The sequence below is a fragment of the Aulonocara sp. 'chitande type north' Nkhata Bay genome, linkage group LG6 (assembly GCF_057382095.1).
Source record: "Aulonocara sp. 'chitande type north' Nkhata Bay isolate Kocher_YH1m ecotype deep benthic linkage group LG6, A_spYH_male_GT1.1, whole genome shotgun sequence".
Classification (NCBI taxonomy): Eukaryota; Metazoa; Chordata; class Actinopteri; order Cichliformes; family Cichlidae; genus Aulonocara; species Aulonocara sp. 'chitande type north' Nkhata Bay.
In genome coordinates, this window is record NC_141349.1 from 25,490,816 (window position 1) to 25,514,815 (window position 24,000).

Genomic DNA, 24,000 nt, shown 5'->3' on the forward strand with positions numbered 1-24,000 from the left:
TTGTTGTGATGAAATTGCTGGTTTTTTTATATCATATCATTGCATATCATATCTGCTGTATGTGCTTGTGAGGACGTCAACGCGTGCAATGGAAACTGTTAGCCATGAGCATATCAAACAGCTGCTGTGCACGTGAACACAGGAAGGAGGGATCAGTAGCTTGTGTTGTGTATGTATGTGTTCTTGTGTGTTGGTAGGAGGAGTTTGTGGGGGTAAAACCCTGTGGTGACCTGTGCCCCCAGCCAAAGCGAGGGGAAGTTGGGGGTGACTGGGGCCAGAAAGGAGATGAATGGGTGTGAATGGAAGAACTTGACTTCTGGGGCCAAAAGGGGACTATTGTACCTTAACCTATTCACTTTACACATTGAAGCTTCTGCTGCTGCTGCTGCTGCTGCTGCTGTGTGTGTGTGTGTGTGTGTGTGCAAGCATCCAACATGCATGTGGAGTTCAGGACAGGTGGGCCGGTCACTAAAGGGAGTGCTGTTTTTTTCTTCCTCAAATCTGTGAGGGGAAATCCACTCTCAGTATTTTTAAGTCATGCACATTTTTCAAAATATAACAACAAATAGTTTCAATGGCATTTACCCAGAATGCCAGATTGACCTCTCACCCCCTTGTGCATCCACTGTGACATGAGGCAGCTTACAAAATAAAAGATGCTGGGAGTGAGCAAGAGATGCAGGGTGGAGGGAGGGGATCGTCGCCCTTCGCGCGTAGCTCCTCCCGGCTTACAAAAACTTTGATCTCTAGAGTTTGGATCAGGCACATACACACTCTCACAGACAAAAAAAAATCATTACACACACACATGCAGGGAAGAGCTGGGGCTGTGAGGTCAGACTTGTGACACTTAGGCTATCAGCATGATTATCTATGTCAAGAGCAAAAAGGAGCACACTGGTGGTGTTCTAACCTCTGCAGACATGCATGTATAAGCAGGCAGGAAAACAGACAAATAAGTGACAACTCATCTAATTCTTTAGGGTATTTGGATTTAATAATTCAACTGCTTCTGGATTCTTGGGAAAAATGGCAGCAGCAGGCTGTTATGGAAGACGACTGTGATGGAGAGAGAGCAAGAGAGGCAGGAGGGAGGGAGAAAGAGAGAGACAGACAGAGAAGGCGGAAGAGAGAGGAAAAAGGCAGAAAGGAGAGAACAATAAGGGCTCATTGTTTGTTTTGTTCTGCTCTGAAAAAGAGGGAAGAGAAGCGCTTCCCTTCTGAGACTGAATCACAGAGATAGAGGCAGCTGTGTGTGTGTGTGTGTTTGTGTGTGTGTGTGCGTGTGTGCGCGCATCCAACAGTGAATAGGATTTAACCCGTCACGGCAATGAGTTTCTTTACCCATCCATGGATACAATGAGACCAGCCGGATATCAAGCTACCCACCCACCCACACTCACAGCCTCAATCACATCCATACCAAGGCCCATGCATGCACACCTCAAGACACACACACACACACACACACACACACACACACACACACACACACACACACACACACACACACACACACCTTTACACAACTTCATACAGATGAATGAACAATATTGATTATCATAAGTAAAAGCTTTGTTCTTACTGCTCGATTACAGCAGGTTCTGTCATCTCCCCTGTTCTGTCTTTCTCTGGTTCTTTGTGGATGCTCCACCATGACAGACACAGGTCAGTCTTTCAGGGTGCATTTGTGTGTGTGTGTGTGTGTCTGCGCACATATGAGAGAGTTTGTGTGTGCAACAGAGAGAAAGCAGAAAGCAATAAGCTGGCTGAAATGGTGCCATCAGAGCTACATGATTGATCAATTGAATTCCATCATGGGGACTGGCCGGTGGGATTAAATGGGTTGCCTTGGGTTACCAGGCTAAAGCATCATACTGGCTTTATCTCCCACCCTGATTGGTCTGTCACCGGAGACCTGGACCATACACACACTACTCCCAGCATCTGTATATGAGTGTGTGTGTGTGTGTGTGTGTGTGTGTGAGAGAGAGAGAGAGAGAGAGATTATGATCAAACCTCTGTTTGTGAGAGAGGGTTTTGTGTACTGAAGATGTAGAGGGAGGTTTAGTGTGTGACACAGCACTGTAGGATACTGTCTGAAGATTTAAAGGTTTGCTAGAAGTCTTTGAATTGATCCAAAGCCACAGGTTGTGCCAAGACTGATCCTTTTTATCAACTTTTGAAATTTAGCTAACACACATCAAACTGTAAGCAAACATTTTGCAACCAGCTTTGGTACCGTTATACAACTCTGGGACTGTAATCCATCCATCCATCCATCCATCCATCCAGGAAAGGTTTTCAGTCTAACCTGGTGCATTTGCACTCACACCTATAGCCAGTTTAACCTGAAACTTTTTAGACTATTGGAAAAAATCCATCCAGCCACATTGCGATCACACAAACTTCACACAGAAAGGCCACAGCCCACAAACAACTTCAAACCCAGAACCTCCTGCTTAGAGGAGAAGTGCTAACCTCTATATCGTCACAGTGCCATATGCCAATCTACCAAATGTTTTAACATAGTCTTTGTTCTGCCTGTCACTCTTGGATGTGCACAGAGATCACTTAAATAATGAACCAAAACAACGGAAAAAGTGAAAAAACAAACAAACAAACAAACTGTCAGTTTCCTTATTAGGCTACTGTGGATGTAAAATGTACACTTACATAATCCTCTTATCTTGTACAAAGGATCAATTAATTCTGACTCCTCAGGTATACTCACAAAACACCTTATTTTCCTCAATGTAATCTAGCTAAACTTGCTTACTTAAAACCCATTGCATCTTTGCTTTAAACCAGTAATTCTTGCTTATGTCGTAAAACCTTTTTTAGATTATGTTTTTAGGAATGTGACTAGAACAAATAAAGAATGAATAAGATTAAGTAAAACTATGTTAAAGAGGAAACCTGTCATTCTTATAGATTACTACACTGTCTCAGCTCAGTCCTTAGTTGAAACCTCAGTTACTTCTTTATGACAAAGTGAATTATACTCTGATTTATCATCTATTTTATACAGATGGGTAACAACTATTTAACAAAATGAATACAATTAAAACTTGAAAACTAGTAAATAAGACCACAAAGTCATTAGGAAAAATGTTTCCTGCTCATAAATGAAAGAAGAAGTAATTTAAAATTCTCACTGACTTATACAATCAGGTTAGCAAAACTCACTTCTGTAGTTTTGAAGTCATTAAATCTGAAATGCTACATTTTAACAAACACTCAAACCTTTATAAAAAGAATATAGTCTCCCCTGCAGTAGCACAGGTCTCAGTAACTACATGTAGTGGTATTAAAAGTTATCCACAACTACAGAATTTCAAAACAGGAAGCATCCCTTGAGGTTAAATATGGTTAGACAGACATTTTTTTCTTTCTTTCTTCAGTTTTTTTATTTATTAGAACTAGTCTGGTGCAAATGAATCTGTATTTTCACTCCAAATGGGGAAAAAAAAAAAAAAAAAAAAAAAAAAAAAATATATATATATATATATATATATATATATATATATATATATATATATATATATATATATATATATATATATATATATATATATATATATATATTTGAAGCCCCCTCCCCCCTCTCCACCTGTCTGTCATATCACTACCCTGGACACACATTCACGCACATACACACACTAAACACACAGTGACCCCCAGGACTAAAATAGGCTCTCAGGAGTGGTTTGGAACGCTGAATTGGCTCTATAGTGGGGATTTTCACCCTCATCCCCTTTTTCTCTTTATCTTTTTCTCTCGTTCTCTCTTCTCTAATCATTTGTGGGCCGCGACTCTTCAGAGTTCTTATAATTGTCTCGTTCAGTCCCTCAGCCTTGCAATAACTGCAGGATACGAGAGCTCAGAGTCTAATACTGATACCGTGGCAATATATATTTGTGTGGATGTGTGTGTATGTGTGATACGACGAGAGGGGACGGACAAGTGTGTATATATGAGAGGAGAGAGTGTACTTTTTAGAGATCAAGAAGGAGAGACAGCGTATGCTTGGTAATGGATTGCATTTGTATACCATTTTCTCTGAGCCTCCACAATCTATGAAGTCGCTCAGTCTTAAATCAGTTCACTGGAGTTCATTTGAGTCCACTAACTTCTTTCTCCACATCTGTCTTAGTGATTTATATTGTCAACACACGCTTTCACTACTCCCTTCATTCCTCTGTCGCTGTCTGTCTGGGTTTTCCCTCCATAACATAAACCAGACTCGCAAAAGCTTCCTTTTATCTTGCTCATTTCCTCTCCCTTTCAGTTATCATTCCTCTCTTAAAAATTCTGCATTTACAGCCTGTCTAACCCCTCTCCTTTCACCTGTCCTCTCTGTGCAGGTTTGCAGGAGTCACCGCTGGCCAATGGACACGGCCACAGTGGGCGGGACTTCCTCAGGAAGCAGATGAGAGGGGAGCTATTCTCGCCACAGCAGATCGAGGTATTGGACCGCCTCTTTGACAGACAGCCATCCTGTCCAATCCAGTCCAGCTCTGACCTCTATGTGAGCCCTGATTCTGGCAAGGTAAGGGCGAGGCATCGTGCAGGCTCTGGGCTGAGGCTGAGGTTGGGAAGAGGTTAGGAGTCAACAAGAATGTAGTTGTGGGCTAATGAAAAATAGGAGCTGTGACAGGAGATAACCGCTCATGAAAAACAAACAGGAGCTGACTAAAGCAGAAGTGGCGGTTCCTGTGTTATCACCTCACGGCCACCAGACACAGCAGTGTACTTCAAGTCACTGTCACAGCACAACAGCCATTCAGCCATCCTATACTGTAAGTCTTTTTTCGCTGAGTTCAGACATTTTTTTTCTTACTGTTTACAAGACCATGAAAAGATCCAAAGCAACAAATATGTTTCCCCCCTAACAAGTGCTTTGTCCTCGTTCAAAGACATACATTTTTTTATCCCGCTAACCGTGGCCCTTCACAACCTCTGGTTATAGTCAAGAAAATAATACATGGGCCTACCTGGGATGTAGGTGTAACTGCAGCACAGAGGTTAAAGGGCCTCTCATCCTTTTCAGAACGTGTGTTTTTTTTATTTACAATCTCTGACAAAAAATAAGCAGAATATAAAAAAGCATACGCTTTTTTTTACACCAGGGTATATGTTTTGATTAGAAGACGGCCTACTTTCACCAACCTGGAATCTCCAAATAAAAACATCCAAGAACTAATGCTCAACGGTTGCGTGCCACACATGCAAACAAAATTAAAGCAAACAGCGCTAGACTAACACATTGTTGTTTTTGGTCTTTCCATCAATAAGAGCAAAACTGTTGAATGGCACAAGTCACATCGTTTAAAGAGACAGTGTGCAGGAGTTTCAAACTGCCACCAATATGACAGTTATTTGGGTTTTCCAGTGGACACAGGTGCAAATTTCTTTTTTTTTTTTTGTTGCTGATAGTGAAAAAAATGTAAGGCAGGAAAGCTTAAAATGTAATGGACTATTTTGGGATTTACATAGTACAGAAGCCAGATTAGTTTGTAGTTTATCAGTTAACATTTAAGGTTTATCTGACTGTCGTATAAAATATTTGTCTCTGTTTTTAGAAAAAAAAAGCCTGCCTGCTATGCCTTGCCATGCCATGTCAATGTTGCTGACTGCTGTCACATTGCACAACAAATAATCCCATTTTAAAAAGCTCTCTCTCTATCCAAGCGCTTCACTCATCCTGTCTTTTCCCCAATTCTTTCATGTTGCTTTGAGCTCTCAAAGTGTCAGCATCAAGTCGTGTTTTCACTGTTGGCTTGACAAACCGCTGTGAGTTTCTTTGGTCTGATAGACACTGTGATGAGTCAGACCTGCTCTATTGATGTTCCTATAATGTAGACACACTACAGGGGTTAATGAACATATTGACCCGACTCTCATTATGACCTCACTTCCTGCTGCTTGGTTGGACGGCAGTGCCGCTGTCCGCATGCTGATGCGTCTTGGGAATGTGCGTATGCGTGTGATCGTTTGCATGTGAGAGAAAAAGAGAAAAAACGAGACAAGAAAACCGAGAGCGAGAAAGGGTGTGTCTGTGTGTCCTAATGTTGCATCTAAATTGACCTCCCGCCCTTTCTCAGGAGTAAATTAATGTAAATCTGAGTGGAATAGACAGGTGTAAGTGGTATGCTGAATAACAAAATGACAACAAGCTAGCATTTGTATTCTCTCTACCTTTTCTCAGATGCCTTCTAATCAGCAGCCCAACGGTCAATATTAAGGAAATATTTGGCCAATGTTTCAAAATGAAATTTTTGTTTCAGCGAGCTTTCAAGCTGACACTGCTTCTGGTTTATTTATTCAGTCAGTGCCAAGGGCAAGAGTACAAGCAAACTCCCGAGTAGTCGGAGTATATGGAAGCATAAATAGGCTGCAGCCTTAGACCTACAGGGCAGAGTTTGGCTTTTTAGTCCATTCTCTTTCCTCTGACCGACATGGGGACTTGAGTGGCACAGGGCGAGAGGTCGACAGGGATTGGCTGTAGTCGCTCTATAGACTGGGACTCAAGACTATAATACCCATGATTCATAGGTCAGTGTCCTGTCTGAGCCTGGTCAAGCCACTGGGGTCGGTGTCTGGGATAGGGGAATCAAACTGGGGTCAAACTGGCTTCAAGAAGTGCATTACAAAGAGACCCAAGCAATCACAACCACATGCACACAAACACACACACACAAATCTACATGACTATCTAGTCCTCCACCTCTGCTAACCCCCCTTTTTCCCACTGGGAATGATTGACACTCTTAGCCTTAACGCTGACAGCCACAGCTTAGGCTCTTTGGTATGTGGGCTGAGGTGTGTGTACACGTGTGCGTGAGTGTGCACAGTAACCACTATTGGTGGGGTTATGGTCAAGGGGGGTCACCCTGCCTTGCGACTGACATTCCTGACAGATTTGTCCCTGCTGGTGATGTTTTGTATGGGGTCGTCTTTTACGAAACGCGTGTCAGTGTGTGTGCATCGGACAAAGACGTGTCCAAAACTGTGAAAACCAAAGTAAAGACAGAAGAGCAAGAGGCTCAGATTCAGGTGTTATACTAATAAACTGTAATCTCAGTGGTTACGTCAAGCTCCTCATTATTTTTTAGCTTTCTTGCACTAAAACATGAGGCTTACTCATTATTTTGTCTTCCTTCGTCCCACTTGAAGAGACCAAAAGCAATACCGCTCGCAAGCAAATCTTATTTTATCTGTCAGCAGTAGTTACTCGTCTATCCTGTTTATTTCAGACCTTTTTCTTTATCTTTCTTTCCTAACAAGCCCTGCTTTTATCTCATCTGCCTCTCCTGCTCTTGTTCCACTTCACCCTGTAGTCTATTAAGCCCCGCTATTAATTTATGTGTGCGTGCTCGTATGTGTGTCTGCATGTGTGCCTGTCAGAGACAGTTCATTTGAATTTCCCTTCAATCACTTTCTATTACCCAGGTGATAAATCAGCAGGGCTGACAAGCACCCCCGCCCATCCGTGCTGCCCTGGGTCCAAACGCCCACCCCAGTACCAAGCAGTTTACACTGAGATGTGGACGGAGAAAAATGAGACTGATATTATAGATTTTTTTTCTTTACTTAAAAGGATTTCTATCTTGGGCTCCAGTTTGGCTCAGATGCCCTGTGGCTGAAATGCAGCGGCCCGGGTTTGAATCTGCCCCTTGACCCTTTGTGTCTTCCCCTCTTTCCTGTCTACTCTTTACTGCTGCACTAAACACAAAAATGAAGAATGCATCTCAGGTCATTTCAGCTAGTTCGTCTCATCATTGACCGCAGAATGTTTTCCCCACACAACAAATAATAAATCAAGAGAAAACAAGTAGTCGGGAAACTAGAAATAACGCTAAATTCATCGCTTTATAGCATGAGCTTATTAAAGTATCCTGTAGGAAATTTCACAGTGCAGTTAGAGATTGAATTTGATGGCTCCAGAGTGTAGTGGTTCACACATTTAACTGAAAAGTAAAAGATACACTTTTTGTTTCTAGGAGGAGACACAAATCTCTGTGGGGTTGTAACAGAAAGGGCGTCTGGACGCAGTTAAAAGTAGCTTTCAGGTGAAGATTGGATTTAGATGCACAAAGCCACAACATTTTTTTATTAACACTGAAACTATTTAAGTGTGATCAGACGCATCAACCATGCTGCTCAAATTTGAAAAAAAAAAAAAAAAAACAGCAGACTTTGCGTCATTGTGTAATCACTACACTAAACGTTTTTTTTTAAATCATGCATACAAGAAGTATAACAGTAAACAACTGCAAAACTTAGATAAATTAATTAAGTATAAAATATGTAAAAACTTCCTCTCATGTGGCCTACAGCGGCCCCGTGACTCATAAGGAGCTGTTTGGAAATGAGTATCCTCCCCTTGCTGCCACGCTCAGTTTGAGCACAGATAAATTCCTTCCCCACAATCCCTGTCTCAGTCTGTGGGCCACTCAGGGAATTGTATTTGTTTATAGTCAAGCAATTTTCCATCAGGAGCACTCAAGCCAATGTGACGAATGGGAGAGAGAGAGTAGGAGATGGAGAAATCACGAGCTATTTTGGAAGTGGTGAAAATAGGAAATACTATTATGCAAATGGTACAGAAGGGCCGGTCTGTGTGTGTATTTGTGTGCTTGTTTGTGTTTATGCGTGTGTCTCTGGCTGGGTTGGGCACATCTGTCCCATTTCTGACTCAGCAGACCAAGCTGCTGCGTGGAAGAGACACAGTGATAGAACGAGTGAGATTAAAACTTAGTGCAGCTGCTTTTAAAGAGTTAAAGTGTTATGATAAAGGACTGCTATCTGCTAACCCTTTAGAGGACAGAGTTAACGAAACAAGAAAGGAGAAAATGCATCGAAGCAGACAGCAATAATCAACCAATGAGAAATTGTGTATGTTATACCCTAAAAAACATGCTGCATTTATATAAAATGAAAACAAAACGCTGAAAACAGTGAGTGCCGTCCATGATGTGTAACTTTAGTGGAGTAATGAAGTGAAATTTGATCCTGGGAGTCCACTTTGGGTGACAGATCCAAGAATGTGAAGACTTAGGATTCAAAGCAATGTAAAGTTTGTGAGTTAGTTAACTTCAAATCCTTTAACTCATTGGTCACAGAAGAAAAACTAAAAATGACCAAGTTCTCAGTATTACCATATATTGGTGGGATGCTGCTGCTGCTGAGTGCCCTGCTCTACATTCTTTTCTCTATCCCACTAATTTATCAATCGATTAACATTTCCCTCCATCTCAGCCCCATTTCCTGTCTCCTCCTTATTCCTTATTATTTCTTTATAGCGACCCTTTATATCTGCCAGGTCCCCCTCCTGCCACCTTTACTTGCTTCCTCCCATCTTGCCCCAAATAACCCCTCCCCATCAGCATCGCCAACCCCAAACCCCAACCCCTCCATGGCCCGGCAGCTGCGTCCCTCCTCTTTGATGAGGGCTGATGGCGCTGTATGAGCGGTGGAATTGACAACATTTACGGGGGCGAATGAGAATGATCCATCTTCCTTAGCGGGCCTGTCACCCCACTGGCCAAACTTCATCATGGCCAATTACCACGGCAGACCCCTTCTTCTCTGGTGCTGCTGCTGCCTGGCCCCCATCTACACACGGATACATGGACACATTAGACACCATTATAATAAGACAGAGAGCGGCCAAGAGAAAGGGGGGGAGGGCGGCTGAGCAGTGATAGCTCATATGATTGGATGAAGAAACTACAGGTGTGATGTGTGTGATGTGTTTGATGTGCGAGAGAAAAGAGAGCTTAAAAGTGTGTCTGAAGTCCAAAGAGAGAGAGAGAGAGAGTGAGGGAGGATGTGTGTAGTGTACTGCGTAAGCTCTTATTTGGCAGGTCACAGTCCAGTGGTTGTGTTGTGTGTTGACGAGCACAGGGGTGTTTAAGAGGTCAGTGAGCACAAACACACGCCTACACTTACACCTCCACACACACAGATGCAGACGCATTAAAAGGGTCAGTGCAAAACTCTCACCTCATCACCTAAAGGAAATTCTGATTGGTGTCATTAGTGTACACACACACACACACACACACACACACACACACACACACACACACACACACACACACACACACACACACACACAGGTCAGTAGTAACTGAATGGGAGGAAAAGCTACAGAAGGAATTTCATGCGATAAAGTGCAATATTTCATTTGCTCAGTTTTATTTACTCGTACAGTGGGAACAGTTTGAGGTTCAGTGTGTTGGTCGAGTGTGCTTCAAAATGCAGTCAGGAGGAGAATTTAATGACCAACTTACTAAGCTTTTTTTAAGCCACCCCTCAATAATCATACACTATATGCTTATATTTAATTGCCGAACTCCGGATGAATATGTGTCTCTTTTCCAATACTGTGAGTAGGGTTGTTTAGTACATACACAAATTAATTGAAGCTGACTGAGAGCAGTTTAGTTAGCTCAGTCATTATGGCTTTCCGGTTAAAAACGCTGCTGCAGAAACATTCATGTGACATGAACTCTTACCTAAAAAAAGAGCTAAAGCTTACCTCGCAGTAGTCAATTAACACAACAGACAGATTTAATGAGCAAACGACTGAATGTACTACTCCACACAGTCTTAATTGTGGCCACAGAGTAATGAATGGTGTTTGCCTGTATGCTTTGCTTGCATTTGCTTGTTGCTGTAATACAAGGTTTATTTATATGATCACTTGTCTCAAAGTCACCAAGGAATGGACTTAAATATTTTATTGTAAGCCCCACATTTTTATTTCTAGTGCACCTCTTTTCTGCACTGACTTACTTATGATGTTACTTCCTTTTCTGCGTTTTAAGGAACAGATGAGCTTAAACTCCCTGATGCTGAGAGCCAACCTTTTTTTTTTAAAAGTGTCAATTTCTGCACAGCCTTCGTTATTATTATTATTATTATCATTATTATTATTATTAATATTATTATTGCACACACGGCAATGTGCGTATCTCTGACTTCAGAGGTCAATACATGACTTTAACCTTTACCTACCTGCCCAACATTACAAAAAAGACATATATTCACCTTAAAATGTAATCATTTGCATGACGGGGATTTTGTCCCAATAAGAGGTAAGTCCCCAGTAAGTCACTGTGTACAGTGATTTAAGTCCCTGCATGATGAGTAATGTCTGGACCACACATAATTACACACACACTTGTCTAGTAGAGAAATGAGGATGGATGGGTCGTGACTCTGTGCTGGGGTCAAACACAGGTTAGCGGACAGTTTCCATTATCCACCCATCTCACTGCCTTTCAGCCAGGCTGGGTTATTAAAGACCTCTTTCAAAGTTGTGTCCGTATGATCCAAAGATCATAACCCATGTTGTGGACAGTGAGTTATTTGACATTTGTGTACTGTACGAGCATACTGTTGTATTTTCTGGGTTTCTTCTTTTGTGTGTCTTGCTAGTTAAGCTAATTTCCTTTCATGTGCTTGTGGGTTTTGTTTTGTTTTTTTTGCAGTGTTTTTTTGTTTGGATCACATTATCACATGTTTCTTTATTTCTTTTCAGCCTTCCTTTTTTTTAAACTTCAATATTATTTTGTTTCTAAAGAAACTGCACATTCAGACAGTGACATATTGTTTTGTCACTTCAGCCTTCTCTGAGTGCTTTTTAAGTTTTTGCAGCGTGTGTGTATGCTGGGTTAACACCACTGGGAGAACGTGTGTAGGTGTGCTGAGATGATCACAGTTCTTATTGTTGTTGGTATCTGGGGAGACAAGAGGCTTTGTGTTAGCCGTGGTCTATGTAATGCCAGCGCGTATGTGTGGATATATATACGGGTGTCTATGTATCCTGTGTGTGTGAGGGATGAAGAGAAAGAGCAAGCTGATCCTGTGGTTATAGACTGTTGGACTTGGTTGTACAGTAAATCCCTGTCTTTGTAAACAGATCAATAAACTCTCAGCTGTAGGTGTGTTTCTGTATGTGCGTGTGAGTCTGTGTGTGTCTGTGAGTTTGTGTTCATTCTAAAGCGCTTTTGCTCTCTGCTCTGAGGAAAGTGCAGCATGCTGAAAATGTAGCAGGATGTAACAAACACTGCATCCGCGTTAGACCTAACAACAAGCTAGCCTCATAACATGTACTTGTTGTTTTCGATTTTTGTTAATAAGTTTACCCTTTGTTTACTTCCTCCTTTCTTCCAGACGTCAGATTATTCAGCCATGGCTTCATTAGCAGGAGGACTGGATGAGATGAAGAACAGTTTGGCCAATCCGGGCACAGGGGCAGAGTTAGGAGCCAGCGTCTCTGGTCCACAGTCCTACTCACTAGTTCCAGGTAAAAGTTACACCTAGCTAATAATCTTAACTTCACCTCTGAGAGACATTTTGAAATGACTAAATAAAGGGTTTTCATATAAATGTTAATTTTCCATGAAGTTTTGTACTCAGTTATTTTTTCCAACCTCAGCTTCACTTGGTAATGACCCGTTTCCAATCAGTTTCTGTACACATTTCTTTTCTTCATGTTGCTCTTGCCTTTTAGAGGAATGATCTGTTGTGGATATTTAATGTATGAAAGAGACTAAAAAAGTAGTGCATGTGTACTATGAAGAGTGAGATTTTGAATTCTTTTATAATTACTACCCTCCTATTTGGTTACACGAAAAAAATGTGAATGTTTGTTGTTGTTTTTAAAGAGAGAATTAAAAGATTGCTTGGGTTTGTTTAGTTTTAGGATTAAAACTGCTAACCTATTGCTGCACAATCCCATAATTCACACATAAAAATTCCATAAAATATTTTAGTCAGAAGACAAAACTCTGGTGTTTTATACTTTAGAGTCAAGCTTTAGCTGGAGCTCTGACAGTCGTATTTAAACAACACACACACACACCCAGAGAGTAAAGTAAAGGCTTTTTAAGTCTACCTCAGCAGTGGCAGGAGCTCCAAAATTGTCAGGGCTTAAAGAGCTTAACGCTTTGGATCTCAAAGGAGGAAGGAAACTCAGAGGGAAGGAGGAAAAGAAAGGTGGAAGGATGGATGAAAAGTGAGAGCCTCATCTATTCCTCCTTTTCCATTTAGGGGCACTGGGAGAGGCAGTGGTTAATTAAGAGTAGACCAGGGAGCACTTGGACAAGGCTTTGACGCTCCCATCTGTAATGAGGGGAATCATAGAGCTGGGAATTTGGGATATCTGGGAATGGGCTCGTTTTTGCCGCCTGAAACCACTGAGGAATATTACCTGCTCGTGTTGGAAGAGTTTCTCTCGAGACACGGAGAGCATGAGCAAAAGAGAGCAAGATCAAAATGTCCATTTCTGCTTATGCATGCAAACACACACATTCTGTTACACACACACACACCTTCTGAATATTATGCATACATTTCCTTGCCTGTTTTTTCCCTGAGAATAGAGCTCCCTTAAGGGGATCAGACGTCTGTGTGTTTGACGCAATGTTATTGCATCCTTGAAGTGGTGATACACTGGACACATGCTGTAGAGCAACGCTCACACTCTCATCCCTCAATTCTAAGGTCTTTCCAAATCTGTAGGGCATTTTATTTTATCCTGAACTTCACCCAGTCTACTATAGCACAAAAACACACAAAGGGACACACACTGTGCCCGCTTGATCCCTCCAGGTTTGACATGTGTTGCTTTGATGGCTGGCTGAAATGGGAGAGTTAGATAGGCAGACAGTATGAGAGTAAGAGAGGCAGAGGATGTGTGTTCATCTGTAGCTGCAAGTGAGCGTGGAGGAGACTTGTACTTGTTCGTTGACCTCTGCAGGAAAGCTGTGGAGAACAGATACATCAATACAACTGGCAAACATATGCACAAATACGCTGTGTGCACTTTCGTGTACATACACACTCATGCATACACACCTCAGAGGATCTGGCCCTGTCTGCCCCCTCTAAGTTGGGCTGTAGAGAGTCCATCTCTCCTCTCTCTCAGCCTCTCCTCCCTCTCCTCCTTGCCCTGTGCACTGACCCTGAGCGGATGAGTAGCCCGTCTGCACTAATGCCTCGCTGTCGCGTCAAACACAGAGAAAAACTTTACTACACGAGACAGGAGAGAGGAGGCGGGGAGGGACAGATAGAGGCTGGAGTGGGGAAGCAATATGTGAGGGAGAAACACAAGTAGAGAGGGAGGTGCAGAAGGAAATAGGAAGTAAAGAGGACAGAAAAATGAAAGGATTTAAGATGTTCATTTTTTGCTGATAAGGACCATAAATGCTGTTTTTCTTTTATTGCTCCATTTGTCCACTTTCCCTAGCATGGGAACATGTACAGTTGGGATTTTTTATCTATGTATACTTGCTGAAATGTAATTGGAGGCCACATTATCCATAGACATGACAATGTTTGCCAGCCATTCAACTTCCTTGATCTCAGACCTTTTATTTATGAAACTAGATATTTTAAATAGTGTTGAGTGAAATGGCTCAACAAATATTTGATGGGTTGCAATAAAATCCATCCATCCATCCATCCATCCATCCATCCATCCATCCATCCATCCTCAAGTTTTCATTGACTACCCACAGCTTTGCTTTTCGCTCGACTCTCTTCTCCACAACATCCTGTTATAGGCTCTGCATCACTGCAGACATTAGACTAATGCATCTTCCAGTCTCCTGCTCCGCTTTTTCTAAGATACTCAAACTAAAACAAGTGTGCTGCTTTTACTGGCTGAATTTTGTTTGACCAGAGCAGGACCTTTTACAATTAATGATTTGTCCACTTACGTAACATTGGCTTAGCCATTAGAATTTGCCTGTTTGTGTGTGGACTGCTGTTCTGCAGTTTCATATTCTTTATTAGTCTTTTAAAATGATCCTTTATTAAGCTAATGCTCACAATAGTTGCTAGCTTGATTAGGGTTAGGGGTTATTCAGTGTGATATTAAATAGGATAAACAACAACTTACTAAACAAACAAAAAAACACACACAAAAAACAACACAAAACTGACCAGATGTGTATTTGTGTAACTCATAAAGAAGCAAGGCATAGATCTGACTGAAAAACCACACTGCAGGTCTACATTGTTTTGAATTGTTAATTCAAGAGTAGCAAATCCCTAAAGCACATCCTGCTTATTGGTTATTGTACTCTGAATAGATCATAATTTATTTCATCATGCTGTATCGAAAAATACTATTAAAAATTGAAGCTTGTGAGGAAAACATTTAAAAAAGTAATAAATAAACTGAACGATGGGATGTTTTTCTTCTACACACTTCTACACAATCAGACCTGAGGAGTTGCCCTCTGCTGGTCATTATCGGTACTGCTAGTTTAAAGCATTTCAGCATTGGCTACACTTCATGCCAATCTCCTGTGTCCATCTTTACTGTACAGTCTATGTTCTTGAGTCTTTATTCAATGTATGAACCATAAATTTCAAACAAATATAATGTACAGGCAGTTTATAAAATACTAAATAAAATATAAATAAAATAGTAGATTGTGACATTATAAATCCAGGTTGCCATACCGGATGACTGAATTAAGCTTTTAATACTTTCTTTAAAATACTTTTGAGTGCAGGATGGTTACTTATACGGGAGATGGAGAAAACTAATACTGTGATATTGTTTTTACTCAACAATTTCTTCTTTAGGTGTCACCACAGCCATTCATCTGTCCCCATCTCACCCTGTCCCTAGCTTCCACCTGTGCCACACCAACCCTCTGCATGTCAACCACCTTGCCTCATCTTCCTCTTTTCCTTCTGCCTGGCAGCTCCTTTTTCAACATCCTTTTTCTAATATATCAACTAACCCTCCCGGTCATATGTCCAAACCATTTCACTCACTGTCTCATGAAAACAAATATTTATCTACTACAGCTGTTGACCTTCTAGCACATATCCCTCCTCTCTTATTCTCGTACCTGTTTGCTCTTTTTTGCTTTTTGCTATTTCTGTTCTTCTTGTTTTTTATATTCTGTATTTTCCTCTCCCACCTTGTTCCCCTTTCCTCCTCCTCCTCCTCCTCCTCCTCACTTAGTTAGTGGTGGTTAAGTGGAAGGGAAGTGAATGGGATTGATGGTGTTAGCATCCGAGCTGTTTATGATGATGATAAATGTGTGTGTGCAGGGGGCAGGAGGAGGGTGTTGATGCATGTGTGTGTGGTTGAGTGTGTGTATATGATGATGATGAATGGAGGGCACCCTCTCCACGCACTTCCAATGTCTACTGCGCGCAAACATAGAGAAATTATTTGGGTCGACACACTGTCATGAAGTCTAATGCAGTTATATATCCTATCCACCAAGTGACAGACAAAGCAAGGAAGGGGAGATTCAGGTAACGAGAGACGGGGGAAGTTGGTAAATTAATAGATGCCAGGAGATGGAAAACAAGACTGGAGGAAACAAAAGGAAAAAAGGATGCCCTGCTCCTGCAGGATTTAGTAAAATAAAAACACTGCTTACCCTTTTCATTAAGTGATATTAATTGAAATCACTCATCACTGTGAGAAAGATTTTGCAGTTTGGTTTTAATCAATTTTCCTTTAAATCTCAATTATATATATATATATATATATATATATATATATATATATATATATATATATATATATATATATATATATATATATATATATATATATATATATATGTATAAACCAAACACCCAGCACGCCCCTGCGGGCGGTTTATCCTTCAAGCTCGGGTCCTCTACCAGAGGCCTGGGAGCTTGAGGGTCCTGCGCAGTATCTTAGCTGTTCCCAGGACTGCGCTCTTCTGGACAGAGATCTCCGATGTTGTTCCCGGGATCTGCTGGAGCCACTCGCCTAGCTTGGGAGTCACCGCACCTAGTGCTCCGATTACCACGGGGACCACCGTTACCTTCACCCTCCACATCCTCTCGAGCTCTTCTCTGAGCCCTTGGTATTTCTCCAGCTTCTCGTGTTCCTTCTTCCTGATATTGCTGTCATTCGGAACCGCTACATCGATCACTACGGCCGTCTTCTTCTGTTTGTCTACCACCACTATGTCCGGTTGGTTAGCCACCACCATTTTGTCCGTCTGTATCTGGAAGTCCCACAGGATCTTAGCTCGGTCATTCTCCACCACCCTTGGGGGCATCTCCCATTTTGACCTCGGGACTTCCAGGTTATACTCCGCACAGATGTTCCTGTACACTATGCCGGCCACTTGGTTATGGTGTTCCATGTATGCCTTGCCTGCTAGCATCTTGCACCCTGCTGTTATGTGCTGGATTGTCTCTGGGGCATCTTTACACAGCCTGCACCTGGGGTCTTGCCTGGTGTGATAGACCCAAGCCTCTATGGATCTTGTACTCAGAGCTTGTTCTTGTGCTGCCATGATTAGTGCCTCTGTGCTGTCTTTCAGTCCAGCTTTGTCCAGCCACTGGTAGGATTTCTGGATATCAGCCACCTCCTCTATCTGCCGGTGGTACATACCGTGCAGGGGCCTGTCCTTCCATGATGGTTCCTCGTCTCCCTCCTCTTTCTTGGGTTTCTGCTGCCTGAGGTATTCACTGAGCACTCGGTCAGTTGGGGCCATCTTCCCAATGTATTCTTGGATGTTCCTTGTCTCATCCTGGACTGTGGTGCTGACACTCACCAGTCCCCGGCCTCCTTCCTTCCGCTTAGCGTACAGCCTCAGGGTGCTGGACTTGGGGTGAAACCCTCCATGCATGGTAAGGAGCTTTCTTGTCTTTATGTCAGTGGCTTCTATCTCCTTCTTTGGCCAGCCTATTACCCCAGCAGGGTACCTGATCACGGGCAGGGCGTACGTGTTGATGGCCCGGATCTTGTTCTTACCATTCAGCTGACTCCTCAGGACTTGCCTGACCCTCTGCAGGTACTTGGTGGTTGCAGCTTTTCTAGCGGCCTCTTCATGGTTCCCATTCGCCTGCGGGATCCCCAAGTACTTGTAACTGTCCTATATATATATATATATATATATATATATATATATATATATATATGTGTGTGTGTGATGAGTGGTCCGATTACCACGGGTGGTCCCCGTGGTAATCGGAGCACTAGGTGCGGTGACTCCCAAGCTAGGCGAGTGGCTCCAGCAGATCCCGGGAATAACATCGGAGATCTCTGTCCAGAAGAGCGCAGTCCTGGGAAAAGCTAAGATACTGCGCAGGACCCTCAAGCTCCCAGGCCTCTGGTAGAGGACCCGAGCTTGAAGGATAAACCGCCCGCAGGGGCGTGCTGGGTGTTATATATTAGGGGTGCAACGATACACAAAATTCACGGTTCGGTTCGGTTCGATACTTTGGTGTCACGGTTCGATATTTTTTCGATACAAAAAAAATGTTCATGCCTTTTTAATTTGTCATTTATTAAAATTATAAATATATATTTTAACTCAAAAGTACAGTTTTTGAATTTAACCCTAACCCTTGTGCGTGTTTTTTATTTTGACAGCGAATGCGCACCTGCGGACCACTTATGTGCAGCCCTGGTTATTTAGCTCGTCATATCGCAGCCACAGAAATTATTTTGTCCATGAAACCATAAAGCTGCACTTTCTTTTTGCCTTATAGTCTGATTTGTCATAACTTCTCCGTTTTGTGGTAAGCTTTTCTTTGGCTGTCACTTCTTCACCCTGACCTGTCTTATTTGGCTCAGCAGAACTAAAATATATATCTGTCTGTGAAGGTTCTCAATCATCCAGGTCATCGTAGTGAAATATATATCCTGCCGCACTCACATAAGCTCAGCGATTCTCTGCGCGATCAACCTCTCACATGTTTAAGCTTGCTGCGGGAGATTTCACTTGTCATGTTTGCATAGTAAGCTAACGATTAATAAGACGATGTCAGAGGAATTGGTGCGCAAATTATCATCACTCACAGATCAGTGCTGTCGCTCTCTATACACAGTTCGCGCGATTGCAAAGTGAAAGCAAAAAAACAAGCGCAAATTCAAACGCGATTTCAATATGTCACATATTGACAGTGGCTCACCGATGCCAATGACATAATTACGCAGCTACATTTCCGAAAGAATGCAAAAGCATTGACATATATTTTTTCTTCCTACGATAGGCCGACGGGCAGGGCAGAGATAGATTTTGGTACCCCGACTGAAAAAAATCGCTAGCCCCAGGACGTCGGGCTAGCGATATTGCGAGCCCTGTATCTGATTGAGGAATCACTCATCTTTGGAAAAGAGAGTTTATTACAGAGAAATGTCTCTTTCCAAAATAAAAGCTATACTATCCGCTTCTTCTGGGCTATATTCTCAGCAGCATATTAAACAGCTGTCTAAATGACTCGGCTAAAGTTAGTAGCATGCTTGCTTGTTTTTTTTCTGCTTCCACTTGTCTTTGCACTAGGATGATGTCAGCGTAAATGTGCAGTCATATTCGTTGTGTTCCCACTAGTGCTTTCAGGTTAATCTCGTTGAAATGACCTTAACGCCACAACACGGCAAATCTCCGTTAACGAGCTACCGCCGATCGCCCCGTGCATGGGGCTAGACGGCCAACACGTTAACGAGCTAACTGCGCTAACACACTAGCTCCCACCCATGTAATTGAGCATTGCATGGCACATCCAACATACTGTTTTACTTTAGTCCATGACTCGCTTACCTTCAGGGTCATACGTCACATGAAAACCAAAATAATTCCAAACGCCAGATCTGAATGAGGGTGGGGGAGGTCCATGTTGTAAGGAGAGCTTAACTTCTGTCTCGCTAGCTTGCCCTGCGCTCTTCCTTCTGACAATGCTGTCTGTGTTGAGCACTCAGTGAATCTGCGTTCGACTACTCCGCCTAGGCTGCACTGTTGACCCTAGGCGGAGTAGTCGAACGCAGATTCACTGAGCGCTCAACACAGACAGCATCGTCAGAAGGAAAGTTGATAAAATAAATTACAAATGTTGTATTGTATTGTTGTGTTGTATTGTTCGATACATATGCGTACCGAACCGAAAGCACTGTATCGAACGGTTCAATATCGATACGAATATCGTTGCACCCCTAATATATATATATATATATATATATATATATATATATATGTATATATATGTGTATATATATATATATATATATATATGTGTATATATATATATATATATATATACACATATATATATATATATATATATATGTATATATATGTGTATATATATATATATATATATATATGTGCCAATCATGATCCAGATGTTTTTTGCTGCATCCGTGGAAGCTTCACTACATCCAAACTGCAGCAAAAAAATAACAGTTTTTTGTAAAAAAGAAAAGAAAGAAAGAAAGAAAGAAGGAAAGAAAAGGGTATGTTTTGCTTACTTTGGTATCAGCACTGGCTTAGTTGATGAGAGAAAGGAGTCTGATGATGTTTTGCCTGCAACAATGTAGTGATGAAGACTTTGAAGATCTCTTATAGTGTCTCAGTTGTCCCCCGGTTATTCACTTAGTCAGAGTTAAATGACTTAGTACCAGATTCGGATCTGACAAAGGAAGCAGATGAGATGCTTGAGTCTAGACTCAGTGAGAAAAGCTTCCTGGCTCCAGGAACCGGACTTTCCTCTTATAGGCATTGTGAGAATGATCTTATTCCATTCTTTCTAATGGATGATGACTTCGTTTATTCTGGTGATGCTGAAGATCTTTTGGGTGCAGTGGGTTGTGAGCACGATCCAGGTTGCTCCAGAGCCAGCCTTTTGTCCTACTGCACAAAAGCAGTAACTTTGCATCCATGTCAATTGTTTATTCTGTCCAGTTAAAAGAAACCTATAAAAATATGTGAATTGTGTTAAAGAAGCTGAATTTTAATGAGTAAAAAAGGGCCCTATGCGAAAAATGGATTCACATTTTGTGAGAAAATTAAATGTGATGATAATTTTATTGCCATTTTCAACTCAGCATCAGTGAATTATGTAATATTAATTATTTTCTGGAAAACAGTAGAAAGGTTATTTTTTGACACAGGGCAGTGTAATAGCACTTATAATAGGAAGACACTGATGACAACAAATGTGTGTGTGTGTGTGTTTGATTACAGGTCGAGATCTAGCCAGCACCACTCTGCCAGGCTACCCTCCTCATGTCCCTCCTACTGGACAGGGCAGCTACTCCACCCCCTCCCTCACTGGAATGGTACCTGGTGAGTACACACACACACACACACACACACACACACACACACACACACACACACACAGTCATGTTTCCATCACCTTACACTGATGTGTGGAGACTTACCTTCTCTAAGCATGCAAGTATGCAACACTGCCTCAAACCTAACCCTAAAAGCAGGTCATACTGAAATGAATATATTTACAACTTACTTACTTTTTCTTCCCACAGTGGAGACTTGTCACCACAAAATGAGTAATGGCAAATGCACACTTGCTAAAGCTGTTTTACTTTTAATGTACATAGCTGTGTCATCTCTCGCCACACATGATGTCAACCCATCTCTACGTACATATCCTCTAAGTTCCTGCTGGATGTTTGTCAGAGCGTGTGTGTTTTCAGAGGCTGTACTTAGCTTCACCACTTCCTCTTTCTTGTCTGTCCACACTGTGGGTGACAGTGCTCCCAGGGGGTGGTGCGTGTGTCTGTTTGTGTGCATATATTTGTGTGTTTGCGCTTCTCTTTAGCGTGTGTGTCTGTGCGTGTGTGTGTATCATTAGAAACCAGCCACAGTAGCACAGCTGTCCCTCCTCAACATTAGTAATTTGTTTTTAATGAGAATCACCAGTGACCCACGACTAATTCATTCATTCCCTTCCACTCCGCCTTCTACGATGCTTTTGTGTTTCAATCCTAAGCCGCTATTCTTGTTCTCTCGCTCGCTCTCTCTCAGACTTGCAGTGGTGGTCGTGGTCAGTGTGAAATACACTGCAGAAAAATAAAGGGAGAGACACAAACGGGAGGGAAGCAAAGTCAAAAAACAATGCTGTTTACAAGTTGTATTCCCAATCATTCAGTCTGTGACAAACACACACACATATAGGCTGACACGCAGAAACACACACTCTCAGTGGACATGTAGGAACAACACGTCTAAAGATGGGTAACCCTGTCACCCTGTCCCCCTGCGCTCACCCCGTCCTGTCCTCAGGTTTGACAGCATATTTGTGTGTGTGCGTGTTTTTGGTTTGCTGGATGTTTATGCGTGTGCTGTGTTTGTTTGTGTGTATGTGTGTTTGTGTGTGCGCGCGACCTTGACACTGAGCTACACCAGGGAGACCCCTGAGCCTTCTTTCCCCTCCTCTCTCCCCTCCGCTCCTCGTCTCCTAAACAACCTGACACATTGCCGTCACTACGGTGATGACAAGGGAGAGGATGTTCGCACCCACGGATGCCATGGAGACAACATCCCGACCCCACCTGACAGACGCAGCTAAACGCACACATAAATGCACACACTAGCACAAAGAAAACTTGTTTTGTGTATATATATATATATACACACACACACACACAAACAGTGCAGGCATTTGAATTTTTCTCAGTGCATTTTTAAAGCTGCACGAATCCATGAGCTGACTGGAATGAGTCGAGGAGATAATCTACAAACTTTGCTTCTCCAGCTCCGGCACGTTTTATCTCAGCACTTCTCAGGCAAATTATCCTCCTTTTTGTTCGCTCTGTCTAATATCATACCTTCATTAAGCAAGCAACTCTCTTCTGCTGTTCGCCTTCTCCCTCTCTGTCTCTCTGTCTTTCTCTCTGCAGCAGGGGGGCTGACACTCAGAGGGGGTGTTGGAGAGCAGTGAGGCAGAACCGACAGAACGAGAAGGAGAGAGGAGGAACGGGTGGTGGTTGGAGGGAGGGGGCATCAGGGTCTGTGACTGTCAGCTATGGGAGAGGGATCCCCTGGGAGGAGTGAAGGTTCGGGAGAAAAGAAAGAGCAAAAGAGTGAAAAAAGAGAGCAAGTCAACAGAGATATGTGGAGGAAAAAAAGAGGAGAAGAAATGGAGGAGAATGTTGTTTTGATGTGAAGGGTGACGGGCGGGCTGCAGTCAGGCGGGCCAGAGGACGAGAGAGAAAAATAAAGAGGAAGGGGTGATGGGAAAAGCAGGAGGGGAAGGCAAAAGGAAGAGTAGACCCCAGACAGTAAGTATTAAATGAGGGAGAAAAGCTACACTATCATCCACTGTATGGCAGGACCACTACATTCGCACCGAGCTCTCCTGTTCTGTCCCTATCACCTAGTCTGTAAAATATTCTGTTGAACACAAGAAGCCGGTTAAAGCTTCAGAGAGCAAAGTATTTCCACAAGCATGTGTTCCTGCCAAACGAGATAAGAATAATATCCTGAATATTATCTAAAACTGTGCTAGTCCTCACCTAAACCAAACCAAGATGGGATTTTCCTCCCTGTCCTTTAATGTTTTTAACCATGTCTTGTGTCTCTGTTTTCTGTTCTCCTACAGGGGGAGATTTTTCCGGAAGTCCATATTCCCATCCGCAGTATTCAACGTACAATGAATCATGGAGATTTCCTAACCCCGGCCTATTAGGTTGGTGTATCCCATATTGTTTATTGTAGCGTATTCTGTGGAGTTTCATCACATTCCACCTTACATCCCACTTCCACCCTCTCTAATACTGTTCTATTTATCTTTTTCATGGCATTACATTTCATTCTTTGTAGTAATGTAGCAGACAGTCTGCAGAGGGTTTTTTGTTTTTAATGACAGGCAATTTTGGCGTGAATGGATCTGAAGAACAGATATAGCAAGAGAGGAATGAACTGAATTAACTGTTTGTTTTTTTTAAATATATATAGGTGTCATGGAGGAAAGTGACTCTGACCACCTATTGTTTTAAGTTTCAGTCACCTTTAGATTAAAAATTAATCTAAAGAAATGATGTTAGTAATATAATATATTAGAATCTTAGCTGTTTGCTTGCCCAAGCAACAAACAGTTACAGCTTATTTAGTCCCAAAGAGTCACCAGTGTTGATCTGAGGGACTCTAATAAGCAGCAAGCATTACCTACCCCCCCCCCCCCCCCCCCCCCCAAATGTTTTTAGATATCTTGGCAGCA

General features: G+C 42.2%; 1 protein-coding gene across 4 annotated transcripts in view; it reads left to right on the top strand.

The window, feature by feature from the left end:
- Positions 1-24,000, top strand: part of pax5 (paired box 5) — a 56,943-nt gene that overhangs the window by 25,739 nt on the left and 7,204 nt on the right. For 3 of the 4 annotated variants that reach the window (XM_086295845.1, XM_086295846.1, XM_086295843.1), the window contains 4 exons: positions 4,368-4,552; positions 12,190-12,322; positions 21,000-21,101; positions 23,383-23,469. In XM_086295845.1, the coding sequence (XP_086151971.1) occupies positions 4,368-4,552; positions 12,190-12,322; positions 21,000-21,101; positions 23,383-23,469 (507 nt within the window). Of the gene's footprint in view, positions 1-4,367; positions 4,553-12,189; positions 12,323-20,999; positions 21,102-22,681; positions 22,782-23,382; positions 23,470-24,000 lie in introns of those variants that run through there. The other variant, XM_086295847.1, reaches the window with a different exon arrangement.